Source organism: Buteo buteo, chromosome 11 (genome assembly GCF_964188355.1).
Source record: "Buteo buteo chromosome 11, bButBut1.hap1.1, whole genome shotgun sequence".
Classification (NCBI taxonomy): Eukaryota; Metazoa; Chordata; class Aves; order Accipitriformes; family Accipitridae; genus Buteo; species Buteo buteo.
Window position 1 is genome coordinate 42345612 of NC_134181.1, and position 13751 is coordinate 42359362.

Here is a 13751-nt window from a genome sequence, read left to right on the forward strand (position 1 = left end):
CCTACATGTTAAAACTTAAAGTGTTTCCAGATCCGTTTTGGTACAAGTTAGTCACTTTTTTCGTAGCTGCACTCATATATCAAGCAACCCAAAATAATGTTTGGATGAAATCAGTGACATTACTTTTCTACTTCATGTTCTTCTACCAGTGTTAGGATTGTTTCAAATGCAGGTTTTGGTTTACCCTCCTCTGTTTTTTCTTGTGTTTTATGGTGTAGCTTTCTGCCATGCTATGTAATAGCAGAAAATTTCCTCTTTTCTGTTCCATTTGTATTTCATTTTTTTTGTCATTGTGTTCTATTTATATTCCCTTCTGCTACATAAAGTAGTTCTTTACTCCATTGTTGCTACTAGGCTGTTTTTCCTGATACCTTCCCCTAAGGGATCCCATAGCCAAGTTACCTGTCAGTTATATATGTAGTGGCGAAATCAGTGTCTCTATATAACTGGAAATGAGAACACAGGAAGGCTTGGGAACTTTTACCTCTTTCATCCAGCCTTACTCTGTGAGGCATCAAACACTGTGGTAAATGTGTTTAAGCGGTCCATCATTATCCCTCACTTCAGAGAAGAGTTGTGGGTCTTAATGTTGAGTATAAAGAAGGTAATAGAATCCATTTAATTTCAGTATTGTGTGTTGCGATTGAGGTATCTTCCAACTTGCAGTGTTTTTGATGAAGGGTTTTTTTTTTAAGTTGAAAATTAGGAATTACCACTGTCTTACTTGAGTCTTATAGAGAAGATGAAGCTTAGGAGCAATTTGAACCAACTTAAAAAGGCAGTTGGACTTGGGTTTGCATGTTTAATTGGACCTTATTCTTAGGCCTACTGATGGGGGTCACTGACTAGATACCTTAATTAACCACATGAAGTACTGGTTAGTTGCTTTTGGTGGAATAAGGATGAAAGGTCCGAGATGCTTGTTGCAGCAAGACAATGCAAAATACTCATTATTTTTACTTGCTTATCAACAGGCATCGGTTTAAACAGAGCTGTAGCTAGAGATTGTTACTTGAGCAAAATTCCTACTGACTTCAATAAAATACATTGACGTTGTAAGGACTTTATAATAAGATCTTTTGAGTATTAACAGATGGTCACTGACTGCCTGAAACAAAGTTGTTGGGGTTTTTTTGTTTTGTTGATCACCGCAGGTATCTGGAAACTGAACAGACTTTGCCTTCTGGAAATCAAACCTGACTGTGAAACAAAGGTTTTTCTTTCTCCTTCCTTTTTATTTTCTTGCTGCAAATTCTTTGGAGAAAATATGGAAAATGTTAACTGATTTCTGAAGTGTCTTATCAAAAGTCTTTGGTGTTCAGACCAACTTAGTGTAGTAAGACTTGCCCTGGAGTGGTGTGCTTGAGGCAGCTGACAAAATGGACTGACACCAGCATCCTGTTTCAACAGAAACCCAGCAACAGTCTAGTTGACCCGCTTGTTTGAAGTGAAATTCTGCAGTGCCAGCAGTAAGCAAGCCATGAAGGAAAGCAGTTTGTCTTTGCTGCTGCCATGGGCTGAATGAGTAGAGTCTCGACTGTTTTGAAAATGTTCCTGTTAACAGTTTTTCTTTTGTGTATTTGTCAGTTTATATATTAGTTGCAGTTGTACTTTGCACAAACACTAATTAGACAGCCATCAACACTCAGGGCCAAAGGCTTACTAACAATGCAACTGTGATAGCAGTGTCTTAATTGGTTGAGTATAATTGTCATTAGGCAACGATAAAGACATCTGGGGCTCTGGAGAGAGATCAGCCTCCCCCTCCTCCTCTTCCCCAAATTTGTTCTGGCTATTGCTATCCAACACAGTTGAGCTTTTTCAGATGAGATTCTGTGTTTTGACCAGTTTCCTGATGTTTTTCTCCTTATGAAATCGTCTGCCTCTTCAGCACCACTTCATTAGAGCGGTGCCCAGCCTCCATCTCTGCTTCCTCCCACATGTGCTCTGCACTTCACCACCTGCTTCCCAGCCATCGTGGGACATCAGGAGCTTTTAACCCCAGCTCCTTCTCCTTCAGTCTTCTGCTTTCACTCATGTGAGAGGGCATGAGGAAATTGTTCATCTCATTATGACATTACTGCCAATAAAAAGTAGTTGAAATGCTTTTGATTAGCGAGTAGGTATTTTTATTACAGTATGTTCGTAGATACCATATGAATTTAATTTTTTTCTGTTTCTATATACCATATGCATTCCACCTATTGTTGCTCCATTTCAGCAAGGTTTTTATGCATATCTGTAAAGCTTAAGCTGAATCTGCAGACTAATTCTTACAGCTGTATACATATCTGTCGAGAATTGCAGAACTGGCTTGTCAAGGAGAAGTACAGTTAAAAAATATAGCTCTTGTCTTTCTCCTCCTGCTACTTCTCATCTGTATACGCTGAAATGCTCAGAAGAACAAGAGCAAAGCGAAATGTAAGTCCATCAAAGAGGCTGAGTTACTTGGGTGGAGAATCTCTGTTGAATGCTAAGAGAAGGATGTCTGTGTCTGGTTAATAGGGAGCAAAACACACAGACCCAGAGCTGAAAACCAGGCACTGTGTGGATGAAACACCTTGGAAGACAGCAGGGCAGAGGGTATCTGGAGAGGGGGAAACTTGGCGTTGTAAGCAATAGTCTTTTGCTTGTTGCTCCCTGTTGTGCTTGGGAAAGCAAGGCTTTGAACAGCCTTTCTTTAAATGAAGTAAATCAGGTATGGTGTCTAACGTGGTTGTGGTTTTTGTTTTTGTTTTTTTTTTCTTTAAACTTGAGAACTCAGAATTTGTAGGTTTCGGATTTGGGGTTTTGTGGGTTGTTTTTTTTTGTTTGGTGCGGGGTTTTTTTGTGGTTTTTTTTTTTTTTGCAAGTGGCTTATATTAGATGTTGGAGTATTTATCTGCCACTAAAATAATCATCTCATTGCACCCACCAGGGGGAAAAAAAGCAGCGGCTGAATGCTGTTGGTATTATAGCAAATAGAATGTGCTCATTGTTATATAAAACAGAAAAGTTTTTAGGGTTTTGGGTTTTTGTGGGTTGGGGGTTTTGGTTTTTTTTTTTCCACTCCAGCAGAAAGCTGTATGGGCCTTTCATAGCCATCTTGATAGAAAAATCAGTAACTGAAAGAGTTTGGAAGACTGTGCCTGTTCTGCGGCAGAAGACTTAAATCTAGGGTTCTTTCATTCAGTAGTTGGTAATCCAAACTAAATTTTCATGGCAAAGTGTAAAAGTTGTTGTGGTAGGAAATGAACAGAAATACTGAAATTATCTAGAAATAGGTTCTGTAAAGTGCAGCGTGTTCTTCTCTTCAGCTATCTATATTGATATGGCAGATTTGCCAATTATCTGCAATAAAGCAGCCTTTTTATTTTTTTACAGCAAGGCAATGCTTTAATAGTTTAAAAGCCTTTTGTTGTGGTTACAAATTGAAAGTGTGTTGCTCTTTACAACAGCATTAAAAGCGGGGAGTTGAACCATTAAATTTTTTAGTTCTGAATTGGATTCGTCTGTGTTTGAAATTCTTCCAGTTCAGTTCTGGTACAGGCCCAGTGGATGCTGGAAACGGGCATGCGGTGGTGATGGCCAACAGAGCGTGTTGTCAGCTGAGGAGATGGTTTATGTCTCCTGTTTCCCCATGCTGGTTCCCTGCCCAAACCTAGACCTCCACTTATGTTTCCAGCATGGTCTTGTAACATCTCTCCAAATCCTTTAGGTTTGCCGCATGGGACTGATTTGCTGTCGTGCTGCACTGGGAAGGATGTGAGTGGTGTTGCTGAGTGAGAAATGGGGTGGGAGAGGTACGGGAGGGATGGGGGTCAAAGATGCCTTACTGCTCTCCTCCCTCCTCTTCCCGATGAACGTAAAGCACTTGTCCTATCTTGCAGCACGCTGGTGGGATTTCTGGACAGACACACACGAAGGTAGGGTTTGGTGGGCGCTTGCAGGGTTTTCCTGGCATGTACGGTGCTCCCAGTTCTCTGTCATGACAGAACTGGAATGAGCGCTACGGCCAGGATCCTCTTACGGATTGTTCTGTAGTATCTGTCTGAACCACTGGAACGTACCTGAGGTGCATCTAACAAGCTCTTGTGTTCAACTGGTCCTTGCTGGGGTAGGAGAGCAGCATGGCTTCATAGTATAGAAGTGAAAGCTCTTCAGCATGTACCTGTCCATCACTGGTGAGGAAGAGGAGGCTACAGGGTGGTCTGATGCGGAGCCTACTAGGCAGAGACAGTTCCTGCACTTAACAGGTCCCAGCACAAACATATCAGAATTAGAGTCAAATTTATTTAAAACTGATAGAATTGTTTGGTGATTCTGTTCCAGTTTGAGCTTAGCTGTAGAGGTGGTTCAGGTGGTTCTTCAAGAACAAAGAATGGTTCAAACTAAATTTTGACTTGGTTGAATTCTGAGATAAAATTAATTTGAGCACTTATTGTGGTACTGTGATGTTGGATCTTTAATTCCAAGATTGTGGTCCATGTTATTTTTCATGGATGGTAGTGTGTCTTGAGCCCTGGATCACTTGTGTTGCACGCTATGTAGAAAAACCAAAAGCAGTGTGCTCAGAGAAGAGACATGGGGCTGGCTAATTCTCTATTCTTGTCATTCTGTTTTCTCTATCTATTGGTCTTTCTTTTTACATTCCTAGACTGGACTGTGTGAGAGTGAGTATGTATATGCACTAGGAGGAGATGCTGTTCTTCCTTGCTTATTTGGGGAGCAAAATGAATATTCTGTCACTTAGTTCTGTCAATTCTACCAGTATTTTATGTCTCCCTCAACTCATTTTTCAGGGTCACTTAGTGACAAAAGAATTTTGGCTTCCCCCTTGGGAGTAATCTGCTATTCATTACAGTTAGGAGAAGCTTGAAAACATGACCCCAACCGGCCCAAACATAAAGGGAAACAAAAAGCAGCTCAAAATGAAAATGCTTCCAAAATGTTATTTGTGTCCCTTGTTGAAGGGGACTGCAGCAGATCTGTGCAATTGCCTGTCCCATTGTGTTTTACCTCCAAATTTTAAAATGTATCTGAAATGAGTACTTTTCAGGCTTGTAAACTATTTGTTATGGACTAATCTGGACTGCTTGTTCAGTCCGACACAAAACTTTTTGCTTTGCTTTGGGGAAGCTTTTTTCTTGATCTATTGTTTTTTAATAGTGCTGCCCTAAATTGGAAACGAAAGCAGGATTCATGGGGGGATTTGGGCCTCATTTGCAGAAGGAGAAAAAGGGAGAAGTGCTGTCCCAGCCTATTCTTTCATTTTCTTCTGTCTTACCATGTAAAGCACTGAAGAGGAAGCCAGGTGACAAGGACACAGTTCTCCTCTCCTCCTGATGCAGTGCAGAGAATTAATGTGCATCTCTTTCTGCTTGGCAGGTTTCACCGCCCCCTCAGGCACTTTAATTAGTTGTATAAAGTGGAGCATTTTCACCCAGAGATGTTGGGAGTAATCTGCTCCAGAGTACCTGTAACACTGCTGCATGGTGCTCCCCAAAGAACTGGGTAACCTGAGTTGAAGTCCAACATCTTCTAAACCTTTATTAAGCACTTTCCTTCACCTCCTTTGTAAATAACTATTTTCTTACTTTCCTCATAAACATAGGACAGCCAGATTTCTAACGGGTAGACCTCTGAGGCTTATAAGAATCATTCTTTTGAAATACTTTTCCCCCAAAAGTCAGGATGTAACAACAAAGCTGACAGACCAGGAAGCATCCTTCATTTTCCAACAGAATCCAAGTCTCAGCTGTGGTAGAGAAAGACGTCTGAGACTGTCTGACAGTGTTAACTGTCACAGTTCTGTCAAAATTTATGTTAAATAATTATTGAACTGTTCCAAATAGCTCTTGAACTGTGTTCTTTGACCAGTCATAGAGGGAGCTTCTCCTCTACTTTGCGTGCAGTGGGTTTCTTTTTTGCTCTTTAATAGTATGTTGTGTGCCAAAGCATAGATGGCACAGAACAGTTTCTGTGGTGTTTGCTGTGTAACAACCTTCATTCATTTAGATATATTCAGTATTATCTGAGAAGTTTAGTTCTATTTTTTTGTTTTCTCATTGGCAAACTGTAGTTTGATCTTAAACTATAGTTTTTCTGATGTTTCAGCAAGAGAGCCTTCTGCAAAGAAGGCAGCACTGCCTTAATTCTAAAGACAATACTTAATTGTATTAATAAATTAATTAGTCTTTTGAGATGTAGGCAAATCTGATCCGTTGATGAGGCACTAAGAAATTTCTTTCTATAAAGAGCAGTAGTTTGGATGGGTGTATGTGAGTGAGTGCTTGTATGTACATACATAAATGTTCTGATTGAACAGCCTTTCCTTGGCACAACCACAATCACAAATTTTTAAAGACCGAAGAAAAACAGTTTGAAGTTTTGCCATAATGTAATTTAGACTCGTTACTGACTACCTTCTTTCCCTTGAGCCCAGCTGTCCTTGCATTCTAGTTGTAAAGCTAATATCAATAGTTTGTAACCTGTGGTAGCTCAGTCGTGTCATTCTTGTAGCTCCAATTTACCTGGCTGTCTTAGTAGGCTTGATGCTACATTCAGTAAATGGGAATAAAATGAGCAAAGTTGATGGGCTTGTACACAGAGTGTGTAAACAGGAGGAGAATCACTCTAGGAGCTGTAAATGGTGTTGGGTTTTAAGGCACTTTTTGTTTCTTCCTCCCTTCTGCAGCTACCTCTTTTTAGATGTTTTGGGATGAGTAATAGCCTTCTTTTCCAGATATACATCAGGAGAAGTGAGGTTGTGGGACACTCGCACCTGGGACTACACAGCCCCCATCCTGGAACCAATGCATGGTCCTGGTGATGCTGGACCTCAGCCACATGTCTCCTTTGTGAGGATAAACAGCTCTCTGGCTGTAGCGGCTTATGAGGACGGTAAGTAACCACAACTCTCCTCCCTATTTAAAAAAAAAAAAAAAAAAAAAGGCTTTACAAAAATGAAGCAGCTGTGCTCAGCTTTTTGTGTGTCTGTAATCCTGTACATACACACACACGCACACACTTGCTTTTATGTGAGAAAGTTGGCCAATAACCCTAAATGCATTAGGAGGCATTGGAACATAGCACCCATTAAAACTGATGTTTATTCCTACTGGAACTGCTACACAAAGCTTGAGTGCCAGGCTGTAATCCAGCCAAACTATCTTAAGCAAATAACTTGTTTTGCTATAAAAATATTAAATATTCTTCCACCAGCCTTCTCCTCTGTCCAAAACTCCCCTGGGGTGCTGTGAAGCTTTGTTATGGGAATACTGGTAAACTTGCATGTCTGATTAATCTGCGTCCTCTCTTGCTCTTGGCGTAGTGTACGGATGCACATTGTCTTAACTGAAGTATTGGTTTGCAATGGTGGGTTATTATATACTTTGATATAGAGAAATAAAAACTATGACCTAATATTTAATGGAACCCTAATAAAATCCTGGTTATATGCATTGTTTTAAATATACTTAGATGTTTATGTAATGGGCAAGAACAGCCAGAGCCTAACCGTGCATCCACTGGGTGTGGGAACAGCAACTAAAAAAGTCAGGTTTGGATAGTGCTAGCCAATTGTGATCCTAGCCTGAGTTGCTCAGGCAGAACTCAATTCCTATCATCTTTCTTTAAAATGTATGATTTGACACTTAAAAAACCCTCTCCTTGGGTATGAATAAAGAGTATTTTTAAGTTAGGGAGCATTGTACACATACTATCTTTGATCTTGGCATTTCTGCGTGTGGAAACAAAACCGAAAATGGGTAATCCAAACAAAATCTCTAATCCATATATTTTATTTTAGAAGTAAATTAAATGCTTTATATGTGAAAATAACTGTTTTAAGATGATCAACACCCTTAGCTGTTTTTCTAGCGTGGATCATGCTAGAATGGATATCTGTGCCTAAGAATTGTTGATAGGCAATGTTTTCTGACAACAGCAAGTCTGGTATTACAGAATACTTATTAATATTATTTACTTGAGTCATAGGAAATTATAACACAGTGATAGTTTTAAGTGTTGTCTTTTTGTCCAGTGTGCCAAACAATGACTAGCAGAGGGTCTTTTGTTTGTTTTCTAGTCTCCCACTGACTAATCTTATAATTTGTCTAGGGGTTTTTTTCTGTCATATTCCTTGTCATCAGTCCTGTGTGTGCTGTGACTAAACTAGTTTGCATAAAGCTCGGCGTCTTTTATTCTTTTGGGTGGAAATTTTAATGGGCTCTGTGATACGGCAGTTACTCTGATTTGAGAAGCCTGGTCAGAATAGATTAGCTTCTGTGTGACTAGGGAATTATAAAGACTGATTTTAGAAATGTTTACTAACTGGAATCTGAAAGCGTATATTTTCAGTTTGGTGGAGAGAGTTATTTTAAACTCGGGGAGGGAGAGGATGACTTTGAAGATAATATGTTTGATTGTTCTTTGTTGTACTTTTCCAGCTTCCTTTTCTCTTTTGTTTGTAAGTTTGACTAACACAGAGAAACCATCTGCTAGTGTTGGAGGTGGTGCTGTCAGGCAAAGAGTCTAGACTTCTCTGTCGAATCCCTGGCTAGCAGACTTGTTCAGATAACATCAGTTTCTCCCAGTTCAACAGAGCTCACGCAGCGATGTCCTTGGCATCCGATCACAGGGAAGAACTAACAGGCAGATTCTGCTCGCGCCGTGCCTGCCTTACAGCGCTGTTTTGCTGGTTCAGTAGTAGCAAATGCTTCCCAAGGCATATGAAATATAGCAAGGAGAAAGATTTGTCTTACTGGGATGCCTGCATCCAAAGTGAATTGTAACTCCATGATGGCACTAAAGAAAAATTGAATTGCGACTTCTGGTGAACGTTTCCAACGGCGTCAGCCTCTGAGAAACAAGCTGCAAGGAGAGGTAAATGAGAGAAAAATGTATGGGGAGAAAATGAAGTTCCCTCCGCCCATGCCAATGCTCAGTGGGGGCACTGTATGTACACCTGGGGCAACAGGACTTGGCAACTTGATCCACAGTTGTGATTTTTGAATTCCAACCCACTGGCCTCATATTTCTTCTGCCTTGTTTCCTATTGTCAGCACTGGCAGTCCTCCAGTTTGATTTTACCACTAATTGTGTTGCACGTTACCGAACTGAAATGAATCAAATCAAAATGCTTTTCCTGGAGCATTAGATAAAGCAGGCGAGGGTTCTGGGTAATGAGCAGATGCTGCTAATGCAGGGACAGTAGAGGCCTTGCCAGGACTCCATCTGCTCCATGCTTGCCTGACTTTGGCTGTGAGCCACAGCTTTTGGGAAACAGCAGTCTACTTTAGCCATCATTCTTCCCCCCCCAGCCTCCAGAGTCTCATAGTTTGACTTGAAAACAATGTGCTGCAACAAGAGAACATACTTTTTTTGGTTTGTTTTGATTTTTTTTTTTTTAAATGCCGTGCTTCATACTTGTGTAGGCATGGTGGGGAGGTGCTGCGCTGCTGCCCTTCATGGTAATGCTTTGAGACCCGCTGGGAGGACTTAGTGGTACTTCACAAGTTGCAGAGTAGCAACATGGAGCAAAGGAAGGTGGTTTCTGCAGGGATCAGAAGCGCTTTTGCTTGTTACCAGGCTCCAGGAAGGGAATTTTGGCAGTGCTTCATTCTGGGACTGGAAATCTGCTGTCTTGTCCATTCTGATGCCCTTAAAGCTGCTCGTGGGTATTGTCCCTTCTGTACCCTCTTTGCAAAGACAGAAAGGGAATGATGTGTTTGGTGCCTTCCCCTAAGTGCCAGGACATGCTGTATGGTAGCAAGAGCAGGGAAACAGGCTGGCTCGGATAAAGAAAAAAGTTTTTGAAGAAAACTGCACGTTGTGGGCAGTAGTATGTTTATTCCCATCAGATAACGTACAGGAGGCTGTGGATGCAAAACTCTTGGTTTGGGTAAACAGCCTGTGATTTCACATCACGGACAGGGAAGTCTGCCTCTCAAGACTCAAGTCCCCAAGTTGGGAACAAAATACAGACTTTCTTGTCTGTGCCTTTTCTGAGGGACTGTACAGGGTTGGTGTCCTTTGGAAATCTCTGTAGGAAGAGTGGTGGAGATAAAGCCTGACAACATTTGGTGGAAACTCCTGTGGTAATGGTAATGTGAAGACGTGACTCTTAAGACTGAGGTCTAGTCTCTCGGTGTTTAGTACAGTGAGTAGCATGCTGTACCTGCTGAAAGTTGAGAAACAACATTGCAGTGAAAATAGAATGTAAAATTTTAGTTAATGAACACCAAGCATCTACTAAGGTTAAACTGGCTGTGTGTTGGTGATCCCTCCAACTAGAAATGTTTTTGTGAGAAAGTTGAAATTCAATGTAAGAAGTTTTGAGACTTCAGGCCGGTGTTCGTTTCCACTGTGTATTTCATCTACTGTTTGTACTTCATAGAAGTATGATGTTATCTGAAAATTACAAGGAAATAAATTAATATTCCCAGCTTGGAGGAAAAAAATATGCATAAGAAGTGTTTTCAGCAGGTGAAAAAGGATTTTATTTTGTTTAAATCAAGATAGAAGTGGTAAGACTGCAACTCACAAACAGGAAAAACATTGTGTAGATGATGTGAATTAAGCAGCTTCTGGCCTTTCCGTGGAATTGTGTTTAGAAGCTGAAGTGAATGAGCATGAAAACCATGAGCATGTCCCGACTCCCTGCTCTAGCATATACAAAATTCTGTCTTTGCTTTCTTTTTTTTTGGCAGATAACGCACATGTAGATTACTTTACATCTTTTTCTAAAGCTGACAGCAACTGCTAGCTGTATCATCATAATGTGGGAGAGCTGATGTAATGGGTCATTAGGATCTGAGCGTAGGATCTTCCTTCTGCACCAAAAGACAGCTCTCCTTCCACTTAGCCCAAGGTTTTGCAGTTAGCAGGTAGCACGAGCGGGCAGCTGTCCTCTGCTGTGGCTGGCACTTAGAAGGAGCTGTGACATGCTGTATTACACCAGCGAACGCAGCCAGTATAATATTTACAAATGTGATTTACTGGTTTTTGCCTCTGTGTTTACGCTGCCTTTCCCTGTTATGGGATTAGAGTTTTATAGGAAAAGAGATACTTTTTGTTGTGGCAAAAGTATTGCCTTTTATACCAGAGAGAAACCTATGTGAAACAGATGTAAAAACCAGCTGCTTTTGCAGTATGTCTTTTGTGCTTCCAGCTGCAAAGAGGGGAATATACTGGAGACAGGCACTGTTAACGGACAACAGCTTCCTGCCATTCACCTTTGATATAGCAAGAGATGTGTAAGACTGGCTGACGCTTACTAAAATTGGAGTACAGGCGGGATCAGCAGTGCACTGTGTAAGGCACAATAGACTCATAGTTAAACGTTTTATCCAAATACCTTACAATCTAGAGTGAATTGCAATAAATGGACCTTTCATCAGGCCACATTTCAACAATATATTGGGTTAGAAGTTACAAACCTGAATTCTTTGTACTGTCTGGGCCAAAGTGATAAACGAGGGCTGGTACAGTGATTGTAATGTCAAGTGTCAGCAATTGTACCATCTTCATCAGCTTCTTGCACTTAACTCGTTTCCTTGAGCCAGGATGAAATATAAGCAAGCTGTAAAGTCTAAACAGGTTTGAGGAGTTATTGTTAGAGTTCAATTGGAATAATCACAATTGTGGTGCAGATTTTAGCATGCTGTGAAAGTATTGCTTATAACTTTGATTTAATGACTTTCTAACACTTAAGATTACAGTATTAAAAAAAAAAGAAAGAAAGAAAAGATACTGTATGCTTGCAACCTTAACTTCACCTTAGCAAAGATACTGCTTTGGAAATGAAGTACTGGTCACTGCTGGAGGCAGGAAGATAGACTATGTAAAGTAGTGATCTCATCTGCACTGGTAAATCTTATGCCTAATTTTTTTCTCTGTTGCTGTACTAATAACTTTAACTGTAATGGTGGCTTTTTTTTGCTCTTACACAAACATGATTGACTGCTGCAAAGGCTTGCACGCTTATAAATACATTCTGTATTTCATGGCAGAAAAAGCAAAATATTCTGAGTAGCACTTCTAGATCTAGTAGTAGCTCTACCTATTGATAAATACAGTGGAGTGTTTGCTTTTTCTATGTAAAACTTGATAATGTTTTCCTGCTGTCATACATGAATGCATGCACCTGTTTTGACAATAGTGTATTTCCACAGAAGGTCCTTGCACGCAATGGTTGAAGCTTCTGACTGGTAGCAAGTAACAAATGATGGAGGATGTACGTACAGAATCATACACTCTTTTGGAGGAGAGGAGAAGTAAGGGGGACAAGCAATACTTTTGCAAGCAAATAGTGGTTCAACCTAATGAAAGAAAATGGTATTTCTCTTGCTCTTTGCGTTCCTTTTGAACTCTCCTTTTTACTCTTTATATTGTGCTCCTTCATTAAACAGATGTTAACTTGTGACCTTACACGTCACTTGTTTTTTTGGTATTACCAGGGATGTTTTCACACCATGTTGTGCATCAGGTGTTGCACACGCTGTGTTTGCCTGATAAAATTTTCAGATATTTTGGACAGATTTTGCGGTTGAACATCTGGTTAAAAAAAAAAAAAAAAGTACCTGTCTCAAACTGATATTGCATGAGCCATTTTCACTGTCTTCTCTTTTTGTGATGTTTGAGATGCAAAGCCACTGTTGTTGTTGTTGTTGTTGTTGTTGTTTTATTATTATTATTGCCCAAATTTGGGGAAGAGAGTGCTGAGTTCTGAGTTTCCTAGTTTGCTCGCATGTTCAGAAGAGGGTTCTTTGACTTGAATATTTTTTGATATTTTGGAGCACTTTCATACATTAACACACTCTGTTAAAAACAGTGAAATGCTCATCACAGAGATGTGTAAACAAAAGACTTCACTGAAAGCAAATCAGCTTCCTTTTTCCCCTTCACAAAAGTGGTCTTTAATTGGGATAAATGTTCTGCATAAAAAAGTTGAAAATGCTCCTGCCCAGAGGAGCTTGGCAGCAATATTCATTGTCTGATTAAAAAGTCTAGTTCTAACAACCGCGATCTGATATCACTACAATCTTTTATCATTGATGTTTGCTGGTTTAAATCAGCCATCCTGAAGATGAGACTTCACGCATTCCCTTTGTTTTAGTTTGGAGCCGAGGACTCGCTGTGAAGGCACAAAAGTGCCGCTGCGAAGCCTTCGCGTGGGGCAGCCCAGGCTGCGGAGGGAATTGTAGCCTGTGCTGTCCGTTTGTGTTTGTTAACTTGTTTTAAGCATAAGTGTTTGATGTGAGCTAGCGTTCTGTTTTTCAAAACCAGTTCAGCAGTTATTTACCTTTTAAGCAATTAACATAATTACCATTATGCTAAGAAGTAATTTTGGGAAGTTCTGCTCTGAGCCCTTATGACTCCATCGGGACAGTTTTAGTCGGGACTTATCTTTTTGATGGAAGCCTAATTGCAGTTTTGGCTTTGTGTAAACAAACAGAGGCGGCTAATTGTTTAGGCAAATAGCAGATTAATTTAAATATGCATCCCTAATAAAACAAAAATGGTCCCCATTATGGTACTCATTCCCATGGCGAGGAATATAAATATTCAGTGGGAGTGCCATTAGACAGGGATCTTAAGGATTATCTGCATTATTTCACATTGGTAGCACTTTCCAGATACCAAATAATCTTTACAAAAGCAAACATAAATCAATTTAAACTCATTTAGATACCATTTCACTATGTGCAGTTTCATTACCACACTCTTGCTTCACCTCCTTTGGGACATGGGAGGAGTGTTTGCAAACT

General features: G+C 40.3%; 1 protein-coding gene across 1 annotated transcript in view; it reads left to right on the forward strand.

Annotated features, from left to right (window-relative positions):
- Positions 1 to 13751, forward strand: part of FBXW8 (F-box and WD repeat domain containing 8) — a 53090-nt gene that overhangs the window by 19127 nt on the left and 20212 nt on the right. Inside the window, exon 5 of the mRNA XM_075041841.1 lies at positions 6725 to 6882. Within this exon, the coding sequence (XP_074897942.1) occupies positions 6725 to 6882 (158 nt within the window). The remainder of the gene's footprint in view (positions 1 to 6724; positions 6883 to 13751) is intronic.